This window comes from Psammomys obesus, unplaced genomic scaffold (assembly GCF_907164565.1).
Source record: "Psammomys obesus unplaced genomic scaffold, mPsaObe1.curated_primary_1811, whole genome shotgun sequence".
In the NCBI taxonomy this organism is placed as follows: Eukaryota; Metazoa; Chordata; class Mammalia; order Rodentia; family Muridae; genus Psammomys; species Psammomys obesus.
Window position 1 is genome coordinate 3,398,629 of NW_026596158.1, and position 27,075 is coordinate 3,425,703.

General features: G+C 44.7%; 1 protein-coding gene across 3 annotated transcripts in view; it reads right to left on the bottom strand.

The window, feature by feature from the left end:
• Garre1 (granule associated Rac and RHOG effector 1) overlaps window positions 1-27,075 on the bottom strand; it is a 75,388-nt gene that overhangs the window by 39,901 nt on the left and 8,412 nt on the right. For 2 of the 3 annotated variants that reach the window (XM_055594971.1, XM_055594972.1), the window contains exon 2: window positions 10,791-12,027. In XM_055594971.1, coding sequence (XP_055450946.1) covers window positions 10,791-11,285 — 495 coding nt within the window. In that variant the 5' untranslated portion in view covers window positions 11,286-12,027. Of the gene's footprint in view, window positions 1-10,790; window positions 12,028-22,722; window positions 22,744-27,075 lie in introns of those variants that run through there. The other variant, XM_055594973.1, reaches the window with a different exon arrangement.

Below are 27,075 nucleotides of genomic sequence, written 5' to 3' on the forward strand. Positions count from 1 at the left end.
CCCAGAAGTCGGTCTCTGCCCCCACGCGTGTAAAGACGAGGGTGAGGACCAGCTCCCAAAAGTTGTTCTCTGTTTCCACATGTATACAGTGGCATGTGCGAGCCCACAGTCACTCAGACACACACAGATAATTACACAAATCACCTGACTCTCCAGTTTTCAGAGTTTAACAAGATAAGGAAAGTTCTAGAGACAGATGGTGGTGGTGGCTGTACATGTGAACACCGGAAAACAGCTAAAACAGCAAACTCTATATTACACACACTTAACCTTATAAAAACTAGCCCTAAGCCAGGCGCTGTGGCACAGGCCTGTGATCCCAGCACTGAGGGAGACAGAAGCACCCAGATCTCTGTGAGATCAAGGCCAGCCTTGTCTACAAAGTGAGTCAGGACAGCAAAGGACACACAGTGAAACCCTTTCTCAAAAACAAAAACAAACTAGTCCTAAACCAGGCATGGTGGTATATTTCTGTATTTGCTACCCTGGCAGGTGGAAGCAGGAGGGATTCAAAGTTATCCTCAGCTATCCAGAGAGTTCAAGGCCAACCTGGAATACACAAGACCCTGTCTCAAAAACAAACAAACAAACAAACAAACAAACAAACCACCAGACAACAACCCTCTCCCAACCCCTCAACTCCCCTTCCCCAAAAAAACTAGTAACAATAACTACTTGTGTCCTTTGCAATCATTCCGTTCTAAGCTAGTACAGTCTCTTGCTTGGGTTACTGTAATGGCCTCCACCTTCACTCACGAACACCAGGTTTACCTCTAATAACAGCCCCCTGAACTGTACGGGGCTTGACCTTCAGCTGTTCTGCCTGAATCCTGGACAACATCTACAGTGTGGAGATGACGGAACATACACTTCTTTCCCTGTAAGCAGACCTAGTTGTCTCATCAAGTACTTCCTGCCACACCTTCACGGGCCAGATCTTACCAAGTATCAGTATCCGCCGTCGGGAGACTACACAGGGCGATCCTTACCCCAGAATCGAAGGGAGATTGTCATGTATCGCGCAAGGGGAGAGAATGGGATGCAGGAAGTGAGAAAATTAAAACAGTCAAGCTTGAGGCCATTTTCCATTGGCATTACAGCACCTTTCACACCTAGTGCCAGTCTTTTCATCTGTCTGTCTACAAGGCCTGGAGCACTTTCTGTCCTTACCCATCTCTGCAGGCTTCCAGCTACGTCCTCTGTATTCATCAGAGGACTGCTGGTACAGAGAGCAAAAAGCCAGACTGCCTGGGATCTGCTCAAGACTCCTACAGTCTGGAAGTGTTCACAGGGTTCCAGCACATCCAAATACTTGCACTTCCCTGATTCTGAACATTCTACGATTAGCCTAATGGCAGGAAGCCTGGTCTCATGAAGAAATGTGCTCTGCATGTACACAGCAACGGCCTGAGGCACTGGGGAGGGATCCTAACCCCTGTGTACTAAGACTGGTTGATTTCTGTGGTGCTGAATATAGAATCCAGGACCCTGTGTATGCCAAACAAGCATTCTACCACTGGGCTACACTCCCAGCCCTGCCCAGAGGATTTTAGGCAACTATTTTACAGATGGTCCAATTTTAAAGAGAGGCTGCAAAGACTGACTGACATCATTCAATCATAAGAAATCTGAGCTGACTAGAAGCTATAGCATTAATTCAGCAAAATTAGCCCTCCCTAAAATTATATTCTGAACTGTTTATACTTCTGATTCCTTATTACTTTTCTGTGAAATCTAATTTCCCCTTGGGTCTTTCTTTCTTCCTTCCCTTCCTCTTCCTCCCTCCCTCTTTCTTTCAACAGGATTTCCCTGTGTAGCCTAGGCTGGCCTGCAACTCAGCATCCTCCTGTCTTAAGTCTCCTGCTGGAACGCAGGTGTGTAGACCATGCTTGACCAATCCGTGCGCACTAACCCTCCAAGAAATACAATCACCCGCCAGGCCCTCTGCACTCCTATCATTGCAACTTTCGCCATCTGTTCACACATGGAGAACATCGCTGTGTGCCCTTAAAAAGGCTTCCATCTTGCACTGTGACACATTATTTTTATCTATTTCCCTCCTGGCCTTTATCCTTTTTTTTTTTTTGGAGTAAAATCTAATCAACCAAGAACCAATACATGTTTGAACTTAACTCAAATTAACTGTCTGTTTTCAAGACAGGGCTACTCTGTGTAGCCCTAGCTGTCCAGGAACTCACTCTGCAGACCAGGCTGGCCTCGAACTCACAGCGAGCTGTCTGCCACTGCCTCCCAAGTGCTGAGATTAAAGGCATGTACCACCACTGCCCGGTGATACTCAAATTAACTTAATCAGCATCTGAGACTTGATCCCCAAAAGGTCACTTTGTTTACTTGTTATATCTCTCTTAATTCTCTTTTAATCTAGAACAGTACCCTTTTCCTATTTTCAAGCAACTGACGTGAATAAACTGGGTCAACTAGCTGCAGAGTATCCCACTTTCTGTCAGCTTAGATCTTATTGGTATTGTGCAACTCAATGGACTATACCCATATTTCTTATGAACTCAAAGTCCATTTTGGAAGCTTGATTACATTATTTCAGGGTTTTTCCTGGTCTTTTTGTGTTTTTAACAAGAGGAAGAAGTACAAGACTATATGAGGAGGAGACTAGAAGTGTAACTCAGCAACAAAACACTCACTTGTTCCTGGGTTTGATTCCAGCACAAAAAAAAAAGAAGAAGAAGAAAGAAAGAAAGAAAGAAAGAAAGAAAGAAAGAAAGAAAGAAAGAAAGAAAGAAAGAAATTTCTGTGGAGTTCTACTGTGTAGTTTTTACTGTGTGGAACTGGGAAAAATCATCTGCCTTGATTCTGGTGACACTGAGCACTGAGGCTGGTCACTGGGATTTGGGGACAGAAGGCCTAATCCCTCCTTTATGCAATTCCCAGCAACCTTTCACCAATCAGCTTTATTCTCTACTTCCGGCCACTGTCTGAGTGACTGAATTCCTCGTAGTCAACAAAATGACTTTATCAAACTGTATCGTCCCTTCCACACAAGAGTGCTGAGGTTCTTTTACAGAGAAGTTCCCTTAGCCCAACCAGGCTACTGTTACTAGTTAAACAATAAAATACCAGCCATGAAAAGCCTGAGACTCTCAAAGCATTATATGCTTGCTACTGTTTTTGATTGTCCCTAAAGGTAGAAGGCAAGTCTCTATTGATGAAAACACCATGAACTTAACTATTAGCAAGTTAACCAACAGTCTTTCCTAACTATGATGCCTATGAACTAAAATGACCAGCATAGCACAATAACCCTAATAGTGTAATAGTGCCAAGCACACCTTGACAGTAACCAACAGCTCTCTAATTAAACTTAGGGAGTTCAACAAAAGGGAAATCACGCCTGGTACGGGCAACTGAGCAGACTACCCAGGGCTAGAGAAGCCATGCATCTTGGAGGAGAACCTACAACCACCACTGAACTAAAGCTGCATACCCCCTAACTCTGTTCTAAATATTTGTTCTCAGACTCACAGATAAGTGTAGTACTCACCCCTCATCAAGGAAACTTGTCTTTGCAACAGATGGAGACCATCATAGAAACCATAACCAATCAAAATGCAGAGCTGTGAAGCCCAATCCCAATTGATACATCTGCCACAAAGCTCCTGTACCTAAGGCTCAGGGGTCACTGCAGATGGAGGGACAGAAAGCCAAAGGAACAGGAAGACTACTAAGACTGTGTCAAAGCAAATGCCAAAAGCTACACCATGAAGACTCACCAACATGGTAGTCTAAACAAGACCTGAACAAGGACAACAACCAATAGATATGCTAATGTGATAGGGAGTGGGCCATACAAGGCCTCAAATGATGAACACACTAATATAATAACAAATGAACAGCCCTGAAGACAAACCTACCAGTAACAACAGGCAGACTGAGCAAGTCGTATGTATATTTAAGGAAAAAAAATACTACATACATACACACAATTTAAGAAAAAGAAGCCACAAATATGAAAGAAAGCAGAGAGAGTTTATGTACATGGGAGGGTTTGAAAGGAGAAAAGGGAAGTGGGATGCTATATAATTATAATCTCAAAAGAAGCTATTTCTTTTTAGCTGTTACTGCTAAGGATTTTTTCCCCCAAGACAGGGTTTCTCTGTGTAGCTCTGGCTGTCCTGGAACTTGCTCTGTAGACCAAGCTAGCCTCAAACTCACAGAGATCCGCCTGCCTCTGCCCTCCAAGTGCTGGCATTAAAGGCATGTGCCACCTCTACCTGGCTAAAAAAAAGAATATTTTAAAAAACTAAGTTGGAGCAGGGCCAGCCAAGGTTATACAGAGAAACCTTACCTCCAAGAAATAAAAAATAAAAAGATCTACTTAATTCTGTAAGGTTAATAAAAATCACATTTTTAAAACAACTTCTAGCATTTTCCATTACTATCGCTGTACAGTATTTTTGGCATATATCTACATTAAAAAAAAAAAAAAGGCTATATACCTGAACTAAGGCCCTTAAGAGTGAGTCAAAACAGAAGTTAGTTCAAGCACATTCATGGGCAATCACAGGATTCCAAGGAGACCGTCAGTGTGTCAAACTAAAAGCCAGGGTTCAATGAGGTAAAGATGTGATTTCATGTCTGTCTGAGACTTGAGAAGCCAATAAAAATGCACAGTCCTCTCAAAGCCTATCAGAGCCCCAGAGCCATCCCGGGTTCTAACACTGTCTATACAGCATCTGCCCAGAAAACCGGCCCTCAAGAGACTGAGGACCCAAATTGAAACCAGAGCCCTATAGCTGTCACTGGGCGATGAATACCAGTGACCGAGCAGCCCATCCTGCCGCCCTCCCTTCCTACTCCTTTGACACTGGCCTCACTCTGCCCCGACTCTGTACATACTTTCTACCTTTCTAACTCTCTTCAAGACTGTGAGGTGGTTCAGAAAGTAAAGGCTGCCAAAGCCTGACAACATGAGTTGAATCCTTGGGATTCACATGGTAGGAGAGAAACAACACCTACAGGTTGTCTTCTGAATTCCAATGTGTGTACGGTGGCACACACACACATAAGTAAATAAAATATAGTAAAAGAAACTCAGCCCTAATAATCTCCTTCCGTTCACCGTTCCCGCACACAGGGGCCTCCCTGCTCCGCAAGCACTCGGGCTGACTCCGGTCGCAGGGATCTGCACCAGCTGCTCCCTCTGCCTCGTTCTCTTGGGTTTGCTTCCTCACCACCTTCTCCTCTTTTTAAATTTTTTTTATTATTATCATTTATTACAATTTATTCAGTTGTATCCCAGCTGTGGCCCCTCCCTCGTCTCATCCCCATCCCACCCCCCCACCTTCTACTTTCTCACACTTCATCTCCTCAGTGGCTCTCTTTCCTATGGGCACACCATCTTCTAGTACAGAAGGGAGAGAGTCCTGACTTCACTGCCACATCTCCAGTGAGCGTGACCGCATCGGACATCGAAAATGTATGCGATTAGCACATGCAGAACTGCTGCAGAAACATAGGCCAATGTGATCCACTAACGCTGTAATATGTGACTTCCTAATAAATACAAACCTAAGCCTCGGCACGCTATATTTCCTTAATATGAAATACAGGCTTAACAGTGAATAACTTAAAAGTGTTTCAAAATGAAAGACATAATCAGTCAACTCAACTCAGCCAGCTTGGCATTTTTATAAAAACACCGGAATTAACACAATTATATACACCCTTTGAGTGGACCTTCCTAGGACCCAAGAGATCCAGTGTAGTCCACTCTTAAAACGTATTTTTCCTAAATTCACATTCTGATTTTCCTGATGGCTTTGAGACTCTATGGGGCAGGGTCCTGCCAAATCTGTCAGTGTACCTGGCTACTTAGAGGTGTGTTCAATGGACTCACTGCCCCATCCACTTCTTTTTCCATGCCCCATTCAAAGTGGAAGGCAAACAGACCAGTGATTACTGATAAAAGAGATTGTTTTAAAGCTTTTTATACTAAAAAAGTCCTGGTCAGGAGCCAACCTGGTGGCACTCACCTGTAATCCCATCCCTAGGGGGCTGAGACAAAAGACCACCTGTGCCATAAGAAGACCCTGCCTCAAAAAATAAACATCAAAGTCCCAGCATTCCTAGCACCAGGCAGACGACCTTAAGACCACAGAGAAAAAGCAGCACAAGACACAAAGGGGAAAGGAAGGATGCTGTCTTGGGAGGCAGATAAGAACGGGAGAGGTGTTCTGGGACAGCAACTGGCTCCAGCGCAAAGCGTTTCAACTAGTGGACACCTTGCCAGCACTTCTCCTTCACTCAGGATGGCGCTCTGCACTTCAGGAGGCCACGCAGCACCCGCTGAGCCACGTCAGCAGTGCTGATGAGACCAGTCCCAGGGCACAGCGCTTCCCCAGTACTAAGTGCTTCAGGAGAGCACCGGGACGCGGGTGGTGATCCCACCATACAGACAGGCAAACTAAGGCTCAAGCCTGGACACTGAGAAGCAGAGCCATCGTCTCCACTCAGATCTTCTGACTCCAGGCTCACGGTCACTCCTGGGGTGGCATGCCAGTGTCACAGGCACTAGTCAGCTAGGGGCCCTCAGTCACAACTGATGCTCTAAACAACATTCAGGGTAACGCGTAAGCCACGGGAAGGCACACACAGGGCAGAACCCCGTGGGAAAGTCAGAGTGGCAGAGCATGCAGGCAGCACTGTTCATCTACTAACCACACCACATGGGGTGGGGATAGGGCACACCACAGCACACTTTGTGAGAGCATCTGAATACTCCTCCAGGGCTCTCTGCTCTGCTGCTTGCTCCTGTCATAGAGGAGTAGTCTGCTTTCTGCTGCTCTGACTGCTGCACCTCCTGACAGGAAGCAGGGCAGAGAGGAAACACGAGGAGCATGGCCCTCTGTAAAAACCAGCCAGGTCTTTCCAGGCCTACAGCTCATGCAAGAAGAGCGTGGATTGTACTTACAGTCTATGGACTCCACGGGCCCCATGTCCTTCCCCACAGTTATACATGAGAAGTAAATTGGGGGGGGGGGGGGTAGCACACCAAACAGTAGCAAGCCATGTTATACAATGCCAGTGTCAGACTCCCTGCCCCAGAACGAACATTACAGAGCCTCTCAGGACTCTACTTAGAAAACAGGGCGTTAGCAGCCAAACACCAACAGGAGGAAAAATCCGAATGCTCACCTTGTTCATGTGAGTCTGGCTAACAGCAGAGGAGGGCACCTACTGGCCTAACTACCCTGGCTGTATAGGAATTCTAGAAACAGCAAACACTGCTCCAGAGGTTGAGGATAATGCCGAGATGCTGAGATGCTCAGTGGGTAATAGCATTCCTTCCAAACCAAATGACCTAAGTTCTACTTCCAGGTCCTGCACAGTAGAAGACAGCACTCTCCTCTGACTTCATGCACACACACATACACACACAAACAAGCACATGTGTGTGCACACAGAGACACACAAATAAATAAATGAATAAAATTCAGGTATACTGTTTCATCTATGGGTCTGCTTGACAGACACATTTTAAAACTAATTTATAAACGGGGGCGCATGCCTATATCCCAGCACTCTGGGAGGCAGAGGCAGGTAGATCTCTGTGAGTTTGAGGCCAGCCTGGTCTACACAGTGAGTTCCAGGACAGCCAAGGCTACACAGTCTCGAAACTGCCCCCCAAAAAAGTCAGTTGTTCCACACAGAACAGACCCACAGATTCCAAAAGCCTTCAATAGCAAGTAGTTTCCAGATTAGCATTGGAAACAGAAAGCCTGTTTAGTCTATTATGTACAAAAGCCATGGTGATAGTCCAACTCTCGTAATCAGAATTTCAATGAGGAAAGCCAAGTCAAAATTTTAAACTGCAACAGTCAGAAGCACTGCCCAGCCCAGTAGGGTAGTACACGCTAACAATCACAGCACTTGGGAGGATGAGGCAAGAGACTTCGAGTTCAAGGACAGCCTGCGTGGTGATATACCCTTTGACCCAATCAGACAGGCCTCACAGCACTCAGACAGCCTATAATCCCAGCACTCAGGAGGAAGAGACAGGAGGACACCTGTAAGCTGGACGAAGACTGCTCTACACAGCAAGTTTTAGGACAAGGACACCTATACATTGGGAACCTGTTGCAACAAACAACCAACCCCCAATGTAGGTAATAACACATGCCTCAGTGATTTGCTACACTCCTGTGTCTCCGTTCTCCAACGGTCCTAGCACTTGTCTCTCACTATTAGCGACACAGTCAAGCAGGTCTAGCTCTGTCTTCTCAGACCTCGGGTGTGACCTGAAGAGCGCAGGGTTGCAGGCAACATCCCATAAACCACTCTCACACAGGCTCCCACATAAACCTACAATAGCCTATCACCTCAGGGTGGCACCCCAGCAGTGTGTTCTGCATTTCCTGTGGGAGAAGGGGATACAACTATGTGCTTGCAAAATGTCCTATCTCTGTCAAGAAATTACCAAGCACACTGTAACTTTAAAAAAAAAAAAAAAAACAAGGGTGAGCATTATGGCCCATGGATCGATTTGCGCTCCAGGCCAGCCTCTTCTACATGGTAAGTCAGTCCAGGCCAGCCACAGGGAGAACCTGTCTCAAGCAAACAAACAACGAAAAAAAAAAAAAAATAGAGTGGTGCATTTGTATGTGCGCCTCTAGGTATTTGTACACAGTCTAGAACAGCACACACCAGGTACACAGGCATTTGGGGATGAAACAGAACAGGATGGAAAAGCACGAAGCCATACATTCTATTTGTTGTGGAGCTATGGTTGAAGCCTCGTGGATACCGGTCAAGCATTCCCCCACCCAGCTGCATCTTCAGCCTTGCTTATTTTTTGCAACAGGCAATGTAGAGCCCAGATTGGTCTTAAACTTACAATCTTTCTGCCTCTATCTCTTTATTGTTATGACTGTAGGCATGTGCTACCACACCTAGCTGAGTTTACATTTCACTGTCCAATTTCTTTGGAAAATGACACATATTTTAAATGAACATTTTGTTTATTTTCCCAGGGCAAGCACTCAACCACTGAGCTATAGTCCCAGCCTAAAAGTATAATGTAAAAAATACTTTTACTATGATGAGCCATTTTATAAAAGTACAGAATTTCATAAAAGCATTCAGAAATTATAAATACACCTGAAAAGAGAGATTCAAGGCAGAACAAGCCTATGGTGTATGTAGCTCAGATATGGGCATGGACTTGGGTTTAAGACCTAACCCGGAAACACACACACACAAACTGGGATGATACAGAAAGGATTAGAATGGCTCCACAGGACTTGTGGAGTCATGACTTGTCTCATATTTAAATAACAAGAATGACCCACGATTATATATCTGGAACAGCAAAGGCAGAAAATTATGGCTCCTGAACCAAACCCAGTGACTGACCACATCCCTTGGATAAATGAGTTTTGCTTTTTTAAGATTTATTTTGAATTCTGTGTACGGGTGTGTGCACATGTGTGTGGGTGCCCACGAGGACAGATCGAGGCCTCAGACTCTTCGGAGTTGGTATCACAGTGGTCATGAGTTGCCTGGCATGAGTGCTGAGAACCAACCTTGAACTCAGGTCCTCAGGAAGAGCAGTATACACTTTTAACCTCTGAGCCACTTTCCAGACTCCAGGTTTTCATATTTTTAAATCATTGGAGCTGGGTGTGGTGGCACATGCCTTAAATCCCAGGACTCAGGAGGCAGAGACACTCTATGAGTTCAAGACAAGCCTGGTTTACATATCAAGTTCCAGGTCAGCCACGGCTACACAGTGAGACCCTACAAACAAGCACTAGCTGCTCTTCCAGAGTAGATAGAGTACCCAGGTTTGATTTCTAGCACCACATGGCAGCTCTAGTCCTCTGTAACTCCAGTCCCTAGAAGATCTGATGCCCTCTTCTGGCCTCTGCAGGCACCAGACATACATGCAAGCAAAAATATCCATACAAAAAATAAAAATAAAAGTACTAAAATACTAATGCAACAGAATCAAAGTTTAAAAACAAATCAAAATCCCCCATTCTAGCTCAGTGTGGCAGCATCTGCTGAGAATGCATAAAGTTCTGGGTTCTATCCGAACCACTGAATAAAAAACAACAGTAAAAAATTATTTCCTCAGTGAAGCCAAGGAAAAACGCCATCTTTATTCTGAAGAAAACTTGATTCTAGTCTAGAGTCCTGAAGAAGTGTGCTTTGTTTTTACTCCACAACCCCCCAAGAAACACACTGGGGAAGACTCAAATGCATTTGAAGAAAACAGCTTTGAAAAGAACTGGAAAACTAATTTATTCTATAAACACGAAGGACTTTCTTATAAAGCAGTGATTCTACAGATGAAAAACTGAAAAAACAACAACTCATGATCACACGTAGATTTCTAAGCACTTCTCTTTGTGCAGAATTAGGAATTGAGCCCACGGCCTTGCATGCTAGGCAAGTGCAGTGAATGTTGGCTCCAGCCCCTCACTAAATACTTTTCATAGTATATTATTTGGATACCAGTTTCCAATTTGAAAAAGAGACAAATCAGTTTAACTTTTTCTTTTGCATGTGCTGGGATTGGACCTGAGATCTCATACCCTTGAACACTGACTGTAGCACTGAGCCCCAGCTTTCTAATCCTGCTCAGTAATCTTTTAACCTACGTAACACGAGTGTATCAGAACTTGCAGGTACATTTTTTTACAAGAAGAGTATATCAACAGGAAGAGGACAAAGGCTATGCTGTTACAGCTTGGGGACACCGAGGGTCCTCACTGACCTCTGCAATACATTTTCCTAAGGGGACAGTACTCTACCTCAATGTCCTGGAGACTGAATTCCTTCTGATCCGTGAAGTTAGCAGCCCCAGCACTGAGCTCCATCAGCATCTTGGCAATCTCGGGCTTTATGGCTGAGGTCAGTCGGCTGGCTGCTTCCATCACGTGCTCCTGCACATCTTTGAGCTGCATGGCGGCCTTTGAGTAGTGTGAGTTCCTGAACACAGTGCTGAAGAGATCTGTGAGGAACGTGCTAGCACGGCAAAAGACATTGAGGGCATCCAGGTACTTGGAGATGCCCTGCTGGATGTCAGCAATGGGAGTGGAGTGGGGCATGGCATGGTGGCAGCTGCCGGCAGCAGTCAGACTGCCCAGTGGGGCAGAGGAGGCTGTGGACGCCAGGGGTGCGCTCAGGGCCCGGCCCAGCTCGGGCATCGGGTACTGCTGGTGCTGCTGCGCCTTCTGCTTGGACCCGCCAAGCAGGAAGCGCCGCTTGTAGTCCATCTTGCTGTCCTGGGCAGTGCAGCAATACATGCGGGTGGGGACTGTCCCGGGACGCTGGCAGGCCAGGGTTCTGAGTCCTTTTTCCTAACTGTAGCTAGGCATAAAAAGAGTGCAGTTCTGCAAATCTGAGTTCTAAAAAAGGCATTTCCATGAGGCGGGTCACCATGTGATCCAACATAAAGGTGAGAAAAATAACAGGCTTATATAATTAATATTTTCAGGGTAGGCAGGAACTGACAAAAAATAAAAGTGGGTCTGAAATTCTGTGTAACTGTTCAGCATCCTACCCTCAATGAAGATATGCTTGCTGAGGAAAATGTTTACTTACAATTGCTTTGCAAGAATATTTTGCTACTTAAATTTATAAATGGCAGAAAAATAACTTAACTTTTAAAATGCAATATAATGTATCTTCTATATACCAAAGAGGAGCCGGCTGGTCAACAGCATTAGGTGGAAGGGGTTACTTCATGAGAAGTCCTTAAGCAAGCGCACACCTCTGAAGAATTCCGACAGAGCCTGCCTGTCAAATCCATTTACCTGGAAAGCTGCTTCTCAGTGCTAAAAACTTCCAAATGTCCTGTAACGGTTTCTGGAAATAAGTTTTCTTTAAACATGGCCTTTGTTATTGTGTGTCTTCTTTCTTTCCTTTGCTGAGGTAGCGGTTTCCTTGTAACATTAGTAAGAAGTGCTTCCAGACTGGGTTGGCCTGCAGATGTAAAGTCTGAAGCAAGAAAGCACAGATGCATTCATAAGGCCTCTAAGTCATTTCCTGTAAGAGGAAAAAAAAGAAACAAAGTCAGGGAGGCCTTAGGACAAAGAGCAATTCTGAACACTGCAACAATGCTGTGTCCTCCACTCTGGTGCACTTCCCATCAACACATCATAATAAGTTTCATGAAAGCAGGATGGGGTAAAGCCCAACTATGAAAAAGGGAATGTTAGAAAGCTCACTGGGGGCCAGGCATTGATGGTGCACGCCTTTAATCCCAGCACTCAGGAGGCAGAGACAGGCAGTTGTCTGTGAGTTCGAGGCCAGCCTGGTCTACAGAGCAAATTCCAGGACAGCCAAGGCTACACAGAGAAACCCTGTCTTGGGAGAACAAAGAAGAAAAAGCAAGCAAACAAGCAAGCAAGCAAGCTTGCTCCTCAGTTGGAGGCTAGAGACATGATTCAATATGCATGAAGTCCTGTGTTCAACCCCAGCACTACATAAACAAGCTGTGGTGGCTCACACTTCTAATCCCAACATCCAGGAGGTAGAGGCAGGAGGATAAGAAGTTTAAGGTTGCTGGGCGTGGTGGCACACACCTTTAGTCCAGGAGGCAGAGGCAGGTGGATCTCTCTGAGGTCGAGGCCAGCCTGGGCTACAAATCAGTCCAGGACAGCCAGGGCTTATTGTTACACAGAGACACCCTGTCTCAAAAAAGTAAAAAAATAAAAACTAAAGGAGTTTAATGTCATAATGTTAGCTTAGTGTGTTTCAAGCCAGCCTGGCTTATAAGAGACCCTGTCTCCAAAGGAAAAGAAAATTCCTCAAGTTCTACCAAAGATAATGCAACAAATTAAGTCTGATTTCAGACCAACTAATTAATCTAAAGCTGGTTAAGTGATAACACTTTAAACACGGCCTGCTCAACAGTAGGCATCCTTTTGCTTCCTCTTCAAAGGGCTCACAAACCTACAAGAGGACTGGACGAGTTGAACTGTCCCAGGCATCCATTAGGAGACTGGGTCCAGGGTCTGTAGTCCGCAAATCTGAGAATGCTGAAGACACACATATAAAATGGGACAGTATTTTGCATGCCACCTGTGCACATCCCCCTAAACGACTTAAATGAGCTCTACAAAACCCAAGCACAGTGCTGCACACCTGTGACCCCAGCTCTTGGAGGCTGTGGCGGAGGACTGCCCTGAGTATAAGGCCAGTCTCAGTTAAAGAGCAAGTATCGGATAAGATCAACCAGGGCTACACGATCAAAGGGGAGAAGCACCTCTACATGACATGGAGCATCTAGGGCAATGTGAACAAACACCATGTGATCAGCTATGACTCTCTGTTTAATGGTAGTAACAAGAAAAGGTCTGTATGTATCTTAGAAAGGTACAATTTTAAAATTACGCATTTACTTAGTTACTTACGTGGCATTCAGAAAACAACTCTTGGGAGTCTGTTCTCTCCTTCTATTATCATATGAATTCCAATCAGGCTTGGCAGCAAGCACCCTTACCCACTGTTCATGAGGCACCATACCAGGCAGAATTAATTCTTCTAAAAAAGATGTATTTATTTTATGTGTATGGGTTTTTTATCTACACATGTCTGCACATTACAAGTGTGCCTGGTGTCTGCAGCATCAGAGCCTCTGGAACTGGAGTTACAAATGGTTGTGAGCTGCCATGGAGATGACAAGAACCAAACCCAGGTCCTCAAGAAGAGCAGTCAGTGCTCTCAACTGTTGATGGCTCTCCATCACCAGAAACTACTTTTAAGAAAACCAAACACGGGGAGGGGGAAGGATATGATAAAAAAATAAATATGGAAAAAATTTAATTTTTAAATCAACAACAACAAAAGCAAAAAAAAGAAGGAAAGAAAGAAAAGGGAAACCAAATACAACACTCCAAATGCTGAGGCAGGAGGAGTAACAAGAGTCTGTAGCCTGCAGCCCAGAGAACAGGCTGAGTTTCAGGGCAGCCTGGGCTAAAAGAATTTGTCTCAACAAACAAACAAAAGATAAAAATTCTGGAATTGAGGAAGATGAAATTGTAGGCATAAGGTGATTATGTAATTCAAATGCTGATTTCTGTACCCCTCATATCTGGTTGCAATCCTTGTTTTAAGAATCTCCTATCTTAATGTGTTAATAATACTGCTCCCAATTTCCCCCTGATATATCAATAAAGCAGCTTACTGCCAATCACTGAGCAGGGCGAGAGAACAGGGCTGGACTTTTTGTCAACCAGGGGAGAAGGTGTCAGAAGAGGAAGTGAGGAACTGCACCACAGGAGAGGTCCAGGAGACACCAGGAGAGAAAATTTAGCAGGAAAGCTACAAAGTGCAAGTATCTCTGCAATGTACACTGGGAAGAAACCAGATTAGTTTATAGAGTTAAGAACAGAGTAATAACTGCTCAGTTCTTGTGCTGTGAAGCTTATTATTAAGCAAATATAAGAGGGTCTCAATTATTTGTGTGATAGCCGGGTTAAGGGAGAAAACTGAAAAACAACCGTAATTATGCCTGTAATCCCAGCATGTGGGAAGCTGAGGAAGAAGGAATCCACGAGTCTCAAATTAGCCTCAGTATGGATACACAGTATCAGTGCAGCTTCGACTACAGAGTAGACCCTGTCAAAGGGAACAGGGCAGAATTCTGAGCTTGAAGAAACATGAAAACTAACACAAGAAACGGTTCTCTGAGAGATCTATGGGACACCATCAAGCCAGTGTAGGAGCAGCCTTGGGCCCCTAAGCTATACGCTCAGGAAAGTGGTAGAAAGCACACTTCCCTCAGGCACACTGAGGTCAGTAAGAGAGTGGCCCTGTAGGTCTGACTGGCTGAGTGAGGTCCTGGTTCTGCACTGACCAGCAATGTGACCTTGGGTAAGTTCTTTAGCCTCTCTGCCTTGGTGCCACCATTTCTAAGCAGAGATAATAACAGTAACTACTATTATTGAGTTAATGAGTCTACACATATCAAAAACAGAATAATGTCTAGCACATACTAAGCATTAATATTTGATGATGTCACACAAGAAAAGAGAAGGTAAGTTTTTCCATCTTTGCTTGTCTGGAAAAACACTACTGACACACAAGAAAGATTTTTGTTGAGTTACCCAATGTCTAAACCAAACAGAAACCTACTACCCTAGAATGGGAGTTATCACATGCTTCATGAACCCTAATTTCTACTTAATGCGCTAAGCAGAGAGAAATAAATTCATTAAAAGTTCCTATTTGACTAAAATTTGATTGCTATGATTTGTGAATACTGAACATGTGTGTGTATGCCTGTGTTCATGAATGCATGTGTGTGTGTGTGTGTGTGTGTGTGTGTGTGTGTGTTACAAGGGATCAAATCTAGAATCCATGGTGGCCAAGTGCCTCCCACTGAACTACATTACATTACATCCTTAGTCTCAGCCACTGAATAATTTTGAGCCACTTCAGTCATTCAGGCAACAGAGAACCCAGCGGCAAGAAGCTCTGCCATCAGCAACCAAAGGGCACAAAGGAGTCTCGCTGTAGGGCGACAGGCGAAGAAGCACACGAACTTACCTCCACCTTCTCAGCAATCCATGTGGCCCAATGCTAATGCTCTTCATGAGAGAATCACAGCCTAACAGGAAGGTCTGAGCCACAGTCTATTGAAATGTGACCTGCTGCTGAGAAGACAGAGAGGTCAGGAAAAGTGTTGTATTCTAAGACATAGCACAGCCAAGCTGGCCACTTCCTAGATCACACAGAGCCAAAAGGGCACAATGAGGTGAGCTGTGCTTCCTGGAGGAGCTGGGTAAGTGCCCAGCTCTAAATGGGCAGCTACAGAGATCAGGAGTGGGAAACAAACTAATCAGCTTCATCTCTTCCATACTTCCCATTTGATCACCAAATAACCCAGCTCCCACAAAGGCAAGGCAATTGACGGAAAGAGGAACCTCCTGCCAATTAGTTGCATATACCCAGGTTCGGTTGGCTGGCTGGTTGTGCAGGGGAAGGCATCCAGGGCAAAGTTTATGATAGGACTAGGCAAATGCTCTACCACTGAGCTACACCTCAACCCACACCTGGCTCTTACACTTGTAAAGCCTAAAACTTGGGTGGCCAAGACAGAAGGATCATGAATACAAGCAAGGCCTCAGCTATATAGTGAGTTTGAGGCTACAACAGCAAGACACTGACTCAAATAATACAGCAATGGACGGACGGATGGATGGATGGATGGATGGATGAACAAACAAATAAGTAAATGAAAAGAGAGAGAGAAGAGGAAAACAGCTGTAATTTTTCTGAATGGTGCCTGATGGGAAACTTGCGAAACAGGACATAACTCTGATCACCATGTTGGAGCCACAGGAAGAACTGAGACGGATAAGGCGCAGTGCTCACAGTACCGAGGCCACAGGCTCACGTGCACCGCGCCCAGGGTCTGAGCTCAGGGCCCTATGCTTGCCCAGGAAGTGCTCTTGCCCGCCGCGCCATCGCTCTCCATGTAATATACACACATTTCTTTCCATCTAGAACACACCTTAGCCTCACCTTTACAGAAAGGCTGACTCCTCGCTGAGCCTGGAGTTCGCTGGCTCAGCCAGACCAGCTGGCCAGCAAGCCCTAAGGATCCCCTGTCTGTGCCCAGCAGTTGGTCCCAGGTATACAGCACCTTGCCTGGCTTTTCCATGGTGCTAGAGATCCAAACCTAAGCTCTCACACTTACACAGCGAGTACTTTCTCCACCAGGCTGGCTCCCAGCTCCACAGTTTAGAGCACCTACTGTCTTTGAATCCCCAAAGCATAAACAGACAAAATTAATTAATTAATTACAAGTTTTCTTTGCTGTTTCTCCCCCTCCCTCCCCCTGGTTAAAACAGGGTCTCACTATACAGACCACGCTGGCCTAGGACTCACTATGCAGTCCAGGCTGGTCTCAAACTCATGACCCCACCCTCCAGCCTATGTGTGGGACATCACAGGCAGCTTTAGTCGCCTCATGTCTGACCTTTCTGGTGTTAGTGTTGACAAATAGAAGAGAAAATAAAATCCTTTTATCCACTTGAATAGAAAATACCAGTTTTAAGCTAAACACAGTGCACACCTGTGATCCCGGCACTCAGGAGGCAGAAGCAGGTAGATCTCTGAGTTCAAAGCTAGCTTGGTCTACAAATTGAATTCCATCGCAGCTAGAGCTACATAGAAAGACCCTGTCTAGAAAAAAAAAAAAAAGAAAAAGAAAAAGAAAAAGATCAGTCTGAAAATATGCTTTTTCTTTTCCTTTGCCAAAAATATGCCTTCCCTAGCTCTCCTTTTTTAAAATAAAGCACTTCCTACCCAGTTCCCACCAAAATGAATCAGAGCTTCTAAGAACTGTTGAGTCTAAGGCTGGGGATGGCTCATTCAGCAGAAGTATTTGCCCTGCAAGTACAGGACCTGCGTTCATGCTCCAGAACAAGGGTAGGAGTGCCCAACAGAGGAGCTCGAGCTTCTAAGAAGGGTCCTTAGTTAGAGTTTGCTCTCCAGCAATTCTGACTAACTATCTAACAATGTGGTGAGCTCCAGCCCAAAGGCGTGCACACCACCCACATCCACACAGGCACACACCTATCACACTTAAGAGGAGGCCAGGCACATGCTCACTGCTCAGAGACGCAGAGGCAGGAGGATCTCTTTGAGTTCAAGATCAGCCTAGTCTGCATAGTGAGTTACAGAACAGCCAGGGCTACATAAAGAGATCTCAAACAAACAAACAAACAAACAAAAAAGATGCAAAAAGAAAACTGACCCTCAAAATTTGCATCTATCTGCACACACATACACACGCACACACACTAAATCTGAAATTAAAAAAGATTCTTACAACTCAACAACAAAATTCTGAATGGGAAAAGCACTCGCCATATTCTTATTGACACGTAGCAGCTACACAATCCCGCTCAGTGTGACATTTCATGCAATGTATGCTGATTAAATCCAATCCTCTCTCCATATCCCTCCTCCAGATAGTTTTACCCTGAGAAACACATAAACAGAAAGGGTGCGACGACTCAGTGAATGAAAGCAATGCTGGGCCAGCCTGGTGGCCTGAGTTCGATCCCTGGAATCCACAGTGGAAGAAAACTGACTCCCAAAGATTGCCCCCTGACTTCCACATGAGCTGTGGCATTTGCATGCACACATTCACCATATATATGCATGTTTGGTTTTGTTTTTCTAGACAGGGTGTCTCTGTGTAGCTCTAGCTGTCCTGGAACTCACCCTGTAGACCAGGCTGGCCTTGAACTCACAGCTCTGCCTCCCAAGTGCACCAATACCTCCCGACAGATCCTTTAAGAGTACGGCTGCTCTTACAGAGTACCTGAGTCTGGTTCCCAGCACCTACACGGCAGATTACAACCACCTGTAACTACAGTTTCGGAGGACTGGACACCCTCTTCTGGCCTCTGCAGGCACCAGGCATGCAAATAGTACAAAGACATGCATGTAGGCAAAACATTCATATACATAAAACAAATCTAAAAGAAATTTTAAGTGGAAAACACTTGTAATAAAACAAAATATACAGTACCACCCATGAAGAGTTTCCATCTGAAATATTTGAGCAAAATCTAATTAAGCCTGTCTATTTAGCAAGAAAGCATGAGAGACAAACTGCAAACCTTTCAACCTTACTTTTTACTAACAATCACTAACAGCAGTCTCAGAGCAATTTTTACCAGCTTGGTCCTCAATTTCATTTTTATTCTTTTCTACCAATTTTTTTAATCTTTCCTGTACGTAATTTTCCCAGAATTTACATGCGCTCATGTCCACTGACACACAGAGTAAAACTAAATGGGTCTGCAGCTGGCCACTCTCCAGCCTCATGAACCTGCACCCTCATTCAGCGCTCTCTAGCCTCCTGCCCAGTTCTTTCACAGCACCAAGTGTTTTGCACAGTTGGCACCTCCTTTGGAAAGCTGTTGCCCCCCTGACCTCTTACTCTCAAGACCACAGTTCCTGAAATGAGTCACTCCTTCACCAGTCAACCTGTAGAAACCAGGGTCACCTCGACCACAATGAGGTCTTTTCTTACTGACACATTGCAATTGTCTTCTATTTCACTTGCTCTCACACACCTCAGCAGCTGGCACAGAGGACAGCACTGCTTTGTGACCACAAGGTCCTGTCAGTCAACAACTTGGCTGGCAGACTACCTGGAAACCTGACATTAATGAGTCATTGATTGTTTCCCAGTGTTAGTTTTGCAAATCCAAGAAACTGGCTTTTCTGTCAAGTTAGCTCTATCTACCTGAGATGTGGTAAGTCTGAAAACCTGGCACAGGATGTGTGCCTGTGACTTTAAGATGGATGATGCACTCTGGAGATATGGTTCAGTGCAAACACTTGCCTTGCTTGTGCAAGGCCCTGGGATCCATCACCATCACTACCCGGGTAATGTGGAGAAGGTAGATAATTATAGTTTCCATTTCCAAAGTCGTGGCTAGATTTCAGAATCATTAGGGACCCCCGACAACCAAGCCCAGGCTTAATGTGGCTAGAAAATGCTGGGTGTTTCTCTGGGAGGCCTGTTCTCTGTTTATGGAATGTTTCTATTTACACACACACATATGTATGCACACTCATACTTTCCCCCTTGTCTCTGTAGTCAAATATACATTCCTGTTTCTTTACAGTTCCCAAACTGATGCTCAAACATAAATGAACTCTCCAGAGTTGTGCATAAAGCATATGAAAGCATGCTTACACTTATTCCTATGAGGGAAACAAATCAAAACCACAATGGGTACCACTTCATAGCCACTAGCCTGGCAATAGCAAAATGACAGACAGTAGCAAACGTTGTGAACGATGTAAGGAAACTGTAATCTTTACACATTGCACGCAGGAGAGGAAAATGGGGCAGAAACTTTGGAAAACCAGCTGACACTTCCTTAAATGGTTAAACATAGAACTGCCACATGGCCAAGCCACTGCTGTGTACAAACCAAGAGAAGTGAAAAGCATGTTACACCAAGACAGCATATAAATGTTTAAAGTATTATTTCTAACAACCAAAATTGCAAAGTCAACCATCTCATCAAATGATAAATGGATAAGCAAATCTGGCAAAACCAAAACAGTAGAGAATTATTCAGCTTTTAAAAAAAAGAAAAGAAAAAAAGACTGAAGAGATGGTTCAGTAGTTAAGAGCATTTGCTGCACTTGCAAAAACCTAGGTTTACTTCGCAGCACCCACAGTGGATCACAAGTGTCCGCAGCCCTGGACCAGGGACCTGATGGCCTTTTCTTACCTCTGTGAGCGCCAAGTGTGCACACGGTGCGCGCGCACACACACACACACACACACACACACACACAGGCAAAACACAACAAAAATCTTCTTAAAAGGATATCTGCCCAGATGAGGTGGAGCACACTTTTAATCCCAGCACTCTGAAGGCAGAGGTAGGCAGATCTCTATGAGTTCAAGGCCAGCCAGGTTTACATAGTAAGTTCCAGGACAGCCAGAGAAACAGGCTACACAGAGAAACCCTGCTTGTAACAGCAGAGCTGGGGAGACAGAGACAGGAGGATCCCTAGGATTTACAGGCCAAATACTCTAGCTGAATCAGTGGGCTTCAGGTTCAAATGAGAGATTCTGTCTTAAAATCTAAGGGTGAGGGGGGACAGTGGCTCACACCTGTAGTCCCAGCCCTCTGGGAGGCGGAGGCAAGCAGATCTTTGTGAGTTCAAGGCCAGCGTAGTCTACAAAGTGTGTCCAGGACAGGCAAGGCTACACAGAGAAACTCTATCTTAAAACAAACAAACAAACAAACACAGGTGAGCAGTTCAGAAAAATGCCCAGCATAACACACACACACACACACACACACAAGTCTATGATCACAAAATGCCTGCTTTGGGTAATTCACTGAAGTGAAAGACTGATGCGTGTGTAACGCTGAGGGAGGATGACGGCTCATGTCAGGAAGATAAGGAGTGACTTCTGGCGCACTCATGAAAAAACCTCTTTAGAGACAATATCTTGCTGTGTGGTCCAGACAGGCTGTGGAGTCATGATCGCCTCTCACAGCCTTCTAGGTACTAGGAATACAGGTATGTTCTACCATGCCTGGCTTCAAAACATCTCTAAAATTATTACAGTTAATGGCTGCATGGCTTGTAAATAACCTTGAAACCACTGAATTATAAATGACGAGTGGGCTGTATGGTATGCAAACTGTATTTCAATAAAGTTCTAAGTACTAAGATAATGAGGCCATAGAGCAGGGCTCTAAATTTCCTAATGCTGCAACCCTTTAACACAGCTCCTCATGTTGTGGTGAGCACAACTATAAAACTATTTTGTTGCTACTCCATAACTATTATTTTGCTATCGTTAGGAATCATAATGTAAGTATCTGGTATGCAGGATATCTGATAGGTGACTCATAAATGGATCACCACAGACAATTCCTTCTTCTGGGAGACAGAAAATAACTTGTAAGCACACCACCATGTTCTCTCTTGTCCAGCTTCCAAGAGCAAACCCCAAACATCTCCCCTGAATAACACAGAGACAGTGCAGGAAATTCTTTAGGCACACTAGTTAAGTCATTGTCTACAAAGTTCAAAGCCCAACCATTTCAATGTTTGTAGTTCAGATGGACACAAACCATATTTAGAAATGAGCTCCAGAGAAATGCTTTGAAGAATTTTACTCTCAACAGTCATAACTTTAAAACCTCCATCTCGGCAAGAAGAAATGCCTTAGAAGATCAGTCCCTAGTCTGCCCTTCCTGAGATCCCTGCTCTTTCGGCTCCTCTTATCTGGTAACCCCATCTAGGAGTACAGCTCTCTGGTGAGCATGTCCTCCTAGCTCTCCTCCTATTCCCTGTTGCCCTTCCAGCCATCCTCAAGGCAGGGAGTCCTCAGAGCCTTGCTGCACTCTAGCTGTTTCTGATAGCACCATATCCTCCCTGGGAAGACTATGCTCACTGCCTTGCCCTTCCCAGGCATCCACACCCTCCTCCCTCACCCTCATACCACCTACCTCTTTCATGACCCATCTTTCCGGTCACAACCTGTCTACACGTTCCCTCTAGCACCTGGAAGGCTCTCTGGGCCTCTTGGGATGTCTCAGAAGCAGTTCTGATAAAGACTGAGTTAAGGGCCTTGGTGTTTTCTGTCTGACCCTGCCTCTACATTAGCATTACTGTCCTAGAACTACCCATCTTCCCAGTATGTCCCTGCTATCCCCCAGGCACAGGATCACTACATTCATTCAAGACATCCAAGAATCAAGGGCTGAGGCCATAGTAGATGAAGTACCTGCCATGAGGGTAAAGACCAGAGTTTGACTTCCCAATACCCTCATGAAAAGGCTGAATATGGCATGCATGCTTACAATCTCAGTGCTAGGGAAGCAGACCCTAACTCTCTTGTGGAAGCAGACACAAGAGAGTTCCAGCAAGGCTACTTCAAGAACCCAGATTCCACATTCCCAGTTTTGTGCTTGTGGAGCCCAGAGGTCAACAAGGGGTGTCTTCTTGAACTGCTCTCCACCTGATCTTTTGAGACAGGCTCTCACTGAGCCCTGCACTCACTAACTCAGCTAGACTGAACGTCTGGTGCACACCACGGATCTGTTTACAAACTCCCTGGCCCAGATGCTTTTTTACACAGGTGCCAGGGATCCTACGTTAGGACTTGATGCTGTGCCTTAGGTACTTTACCCACTGAGCCACCTTCCCTAGCCCCATTCCCATTCTTACCTTTCAACTGACCCTTGTTGCTGCAAGCCAGGACACCCAGCCAGGCTGAATAAGGCCTCATGTCACTGAGTTTTGAGTAGCAATCTTCCCCACCCATAGGCCTGAGAAGGACATGACATCATCTGAACCCTATCACCAAATGTTCCTGTGTCTCCCAGAGGAAGAAGGCACAAAGTGGAAAGTGCTGCATGTCTTGGATCCCCAGGCCCATCCCCTGCCAGCCCAAATCAGGGCTCAGCAGCAGTCAGTCAGGAGCCGCCTCATTTCCTGTGCAAGGCCAGTAAAAATAGGAAGGGGGGGAGGAAGTTCACAAAGCAGAAACAAAAGCAATCTCGGCCCAGCTTCCTGAACACAAATCACTGAACAAGGTGGGGACATCATTAAACGGAAAGGCAGGCTGGGAGAACCAAGGCCACAGGAAAGGAAATGACTCTTCCGTGTCCACGAAGCCTGTAGCAGTTTCTGTGCACGAAAGGCTGTCTTAACAGAAAAACTGGACAAAGCCAGACGTCTGCTATTACATGGAAATGAATGCTAAAGCATGTTAATTCAAAGACTAAGGCACAGATTGCTGAAATGTGAATCCTATCGGCAGTCCATAAAAAAGTCTAGGGAGGTCAAGATCAAGGGTTTTTTGGGGGGGTTTGTTGTTGTTTTGTTGTGTGTGTGTGCTTTCTAATCAAGGAGTGACAGAAGGGCTGGAGAAATGGCTCAGCAATTAAAAACACTTGACTCTCTTCTAGAGGACCGGAGTTCTGTTTCCAGCATCCATGTGTAATTGCAGGGGATTCCATATCCTACTCTGCCTCAGAGCACACACAGGTAGCACACACACTCATAAATAAAGGTAAAGTAAATATTTAAAAAGAAGAAGCAGTAGCAACAATAGTGGCAGAGGCTGGATCCATAACTTGGTAGGTTCCTAACTTGCCCAGCACACATGAAGCCTCAGGTCCCACACCCACCACTTTCAAGTAAGCAGATGAATAAACTTAGGTGCCCACCTAGAGAATCTGCCCAGTGACCCAGACGCGAACAGGAGACATGGCTCCTACTTTCAAGCAGCTATCAACCTATGGTAGGAGGAGACATGGGGTGGGGACTGCCTCTGAGTTGACATTTGCTCTATAAGGCTTTACCACAAAACATGGCATTTCTCCACAAAACCAAAGCAGGTTATCATTAGTGGTTCTAAGGCATTTTATATCTGGTGATCTACAAACAACTGATCGTTTCACTTAAGAAGAAGAAAAACTGTTCCAACCGCAAAGTCAACATAGTTGAGATTTACTCTAAAATAACAGAGATTTGAGAAAAAAAAAAAAAAAAAAGCCAAATGTATTAAACGGTCATTTTGAAGGTTAGGCTTAATTTTGTTTAAATTGAGGGTTAGTGGGACTTAGAGAGACGAATGAGTGGTTAAAAGTGACTGGTCTCACAGAGGAGCCAGGTTTGGTCCCCAGCACCCAAACCAGGCAACTCACAACTAAGCGCCTGTGGCTCTAGGATCTGATGCCCTCTGGCCTCCAGGGGACCTACATGCACTTGGTGCACACAAACAAACACAGGCACACGTGCATACATACATATGAATAAAAATGTTAAAGTAAATCAATTGGAAGTTCATTGTATTTAGCTTCGTTTGTGCTTTTTAAGGTGGGAGGGAAATCAAAGCCTAGTTTGTTTTTTAAACAGTTACTTCATCAATAGTAGAGAAGTAAATACATGATAATCAACATATACTCAATTTCACACAAGGAATGTCTTTAATAACAGGAACAAAAAAAAGTATTACTTGGCCCTGCTGCAGACAGCTAGCCCTCTGTCTCATTTGCTAATAACTGAAGGACTTAGATTACTCTGCATGTAAAATTGAGTATTTACTCACTTTACAAAGTTACAAACTCTCAGAACGGGTTGCTACTGGGCGAAGTGCTAGAACTTATAAACTAACTTTACCACAGAAACACTGCAAACCAAACATCACAACAAATCTGTCAACCACAGATCTTTGAAAGGAAGGCTGGGCATGATGGTGCAAGCCTGAGACTGCATCACTTGGGAACCATACGTGCTAGGATCGTGAGTTCAAAGCCAACCTGGGTATACAATAAGACTCTGTCTCAAAACCTTGTGGGGAGTTTTGTCTATAAACATCAAACTATAACACCAGCAAAGGCTGACAATGCTAGGTTTGCGGGGAGGGACAGTCTCATATGTAGCCTAGGCTGACCTTAGGCTCATTATTCTCCTGCTGTAGTCTCTGAGTGCACAATCACAGGTGTAGACTAGCATCTGGCAAAACTGGCTCTTACAGTTCTGAAACATTTGCTCAGATAAAATAAAGTTTTCATTTATAAACTACGATGGTCTTAACTGAGGATGAAGAGATGCTCCAATTATCTATCTGGAGATGAGAATGGATCCCACAGGAAGATTTTATCCAAGAGTCTGTCTTCTTTTATCAAAATTCCAAGTTCCTTATATAGCTGGTCTTGAACTCAAGATCCTCGTCCTTCACCCCTAAATGTTGAGATTATAGCAGGAGTCCTTGGAGGTTTCTCCAGCCCTTTCCTTGAGTTCAGTTACTTTGCTAGCGTAACTCACATAACTTAGGGAAATGATTTACTCAGATGGACTAGTTTGTATAAAGGATTTTGCCAAGGATGAAGAGATGCACACAGCAGAGCACTTGGGAAGGGTGAAAAGCATCCAAGCCCTCTCCTGGCATGCCACCATAGAAACCTCCCGAAGCTCTCTAAGTCCCGCCCCTTGACATATATGAAGGCCTCATTACTCAGGCGGGACATGAAACCCCAGCCACTGATGACCAGTTCACTCGGTCCCTCTCTGTCCTAGAGGCGTGGGTAGAGCTGTAAGTTCCAATCCTCAAATGTCACCTGTTTCTGCAGGTGACCAGTACCCAGCCTGAAGCTCTTCAGGGGCTGCCAGACACCAGTGATCTCATTAGTACACATAAACATAATTATTAGTTCGGAGGTTCCACAAATTTCAGGGGTTGTATGCCAAGATGGAAGAAAATCAAATTGGTATTTCACAACTATCACATTAAAACATTTTTCAAGTCAGGCATGGTGCCATACGCATTTAACCCAGTACACAAAAAAACTAAGGCTAGAACACAGGAAGACACTCTTTGAAAAAAAGAAAAAAATAGTTTGAATTCTGCAAGACAAGTTGAACTGGTCCAAACTCATTATTTTGTCTTTAAGAGAACTACTGAAGAGGCTGGGGAGGTAGCTCGGTGACTAAGAGCACTGCTGTCCTTCCGGAGGACTTGGCTTCCAGTCCCAGCACCCACACGGCAGCTCACTACCCTCTGCAACCCTAGGTCCAGGAGATCTAACACCCTCTTTTTTTGTTGTTGTTTGGTTTGGTTTTTTGAGACAGGGTTTCTCTGTGTAGCCCTGGCTGTCCTGGAGCCCACTCTGTAGAGCTGGTTGGCCTTGAACTCACAAGAAATTCACAAGAAATTCACTCACAAGAGATTCACCTCCCTCTGCCTCCTGAGTACTGGGATTAAAGGGGTGTGTCACGACCCAGCTCCAAGCACCCTCTTCTGGTTTGCACACAACATACATACACATACGCATGCAAAATACTAACTAAAATAAATCTTTAAAAAAGATAATTATTCAATAAAACTTAAAATTCTATACTTAGTAGTATATGTCAAATATAACTTAAAAATTAGTCTTCTTACTATGAAGAAGCATTATGTAAATTTTAAGGTAATTTTTGAGCAGACCTGGTATCACAAGTCTCTAACACCAGCTCCTGGGGAGGAAGATAGAGTGCAGTAGCACACTCCTTTAATCTCAGCACTCTCTGTGAGTTTGAGATCAGCCTACATATTAAGTTCCAGGACAGCCATGGCTACATAGAGACCCTGCCTCAAAAAAACCTGAGGGAGTGAGAGAATTCAAGAGTAACCTAGGCCACACAGTAAGTCTCAAAAACAAAAAAAACAAACAAACAAAAATGTAAGGCACCCATAAATGATTTTACTAATGACTAATTAACGGCGTCTCTTTCCTCTAAGTTGGGAACACTGACTCTTATTTTATATTCCCTGTAATTTCTGTCATCTGTCAAGTCACCAGCAAGTCAGAGACAAGGCTAGTAGCCTGTTTTCTCCATAAACATTTCAGCAGGTCATACAATCAGAAATGTGGAACTGTGTGTGTGTGTGTGTGTGTGTGTGTGTGTGCGCGCGCACACACGCACGCGTGTACATGTGCATGTGCACAAGACTGTGCATGTCTATGTGTTTGTGTGTGATGGGTACTGAGCTCAGGGCTCTGTCCATGCTAAGCAAACATTCTCGAGCTC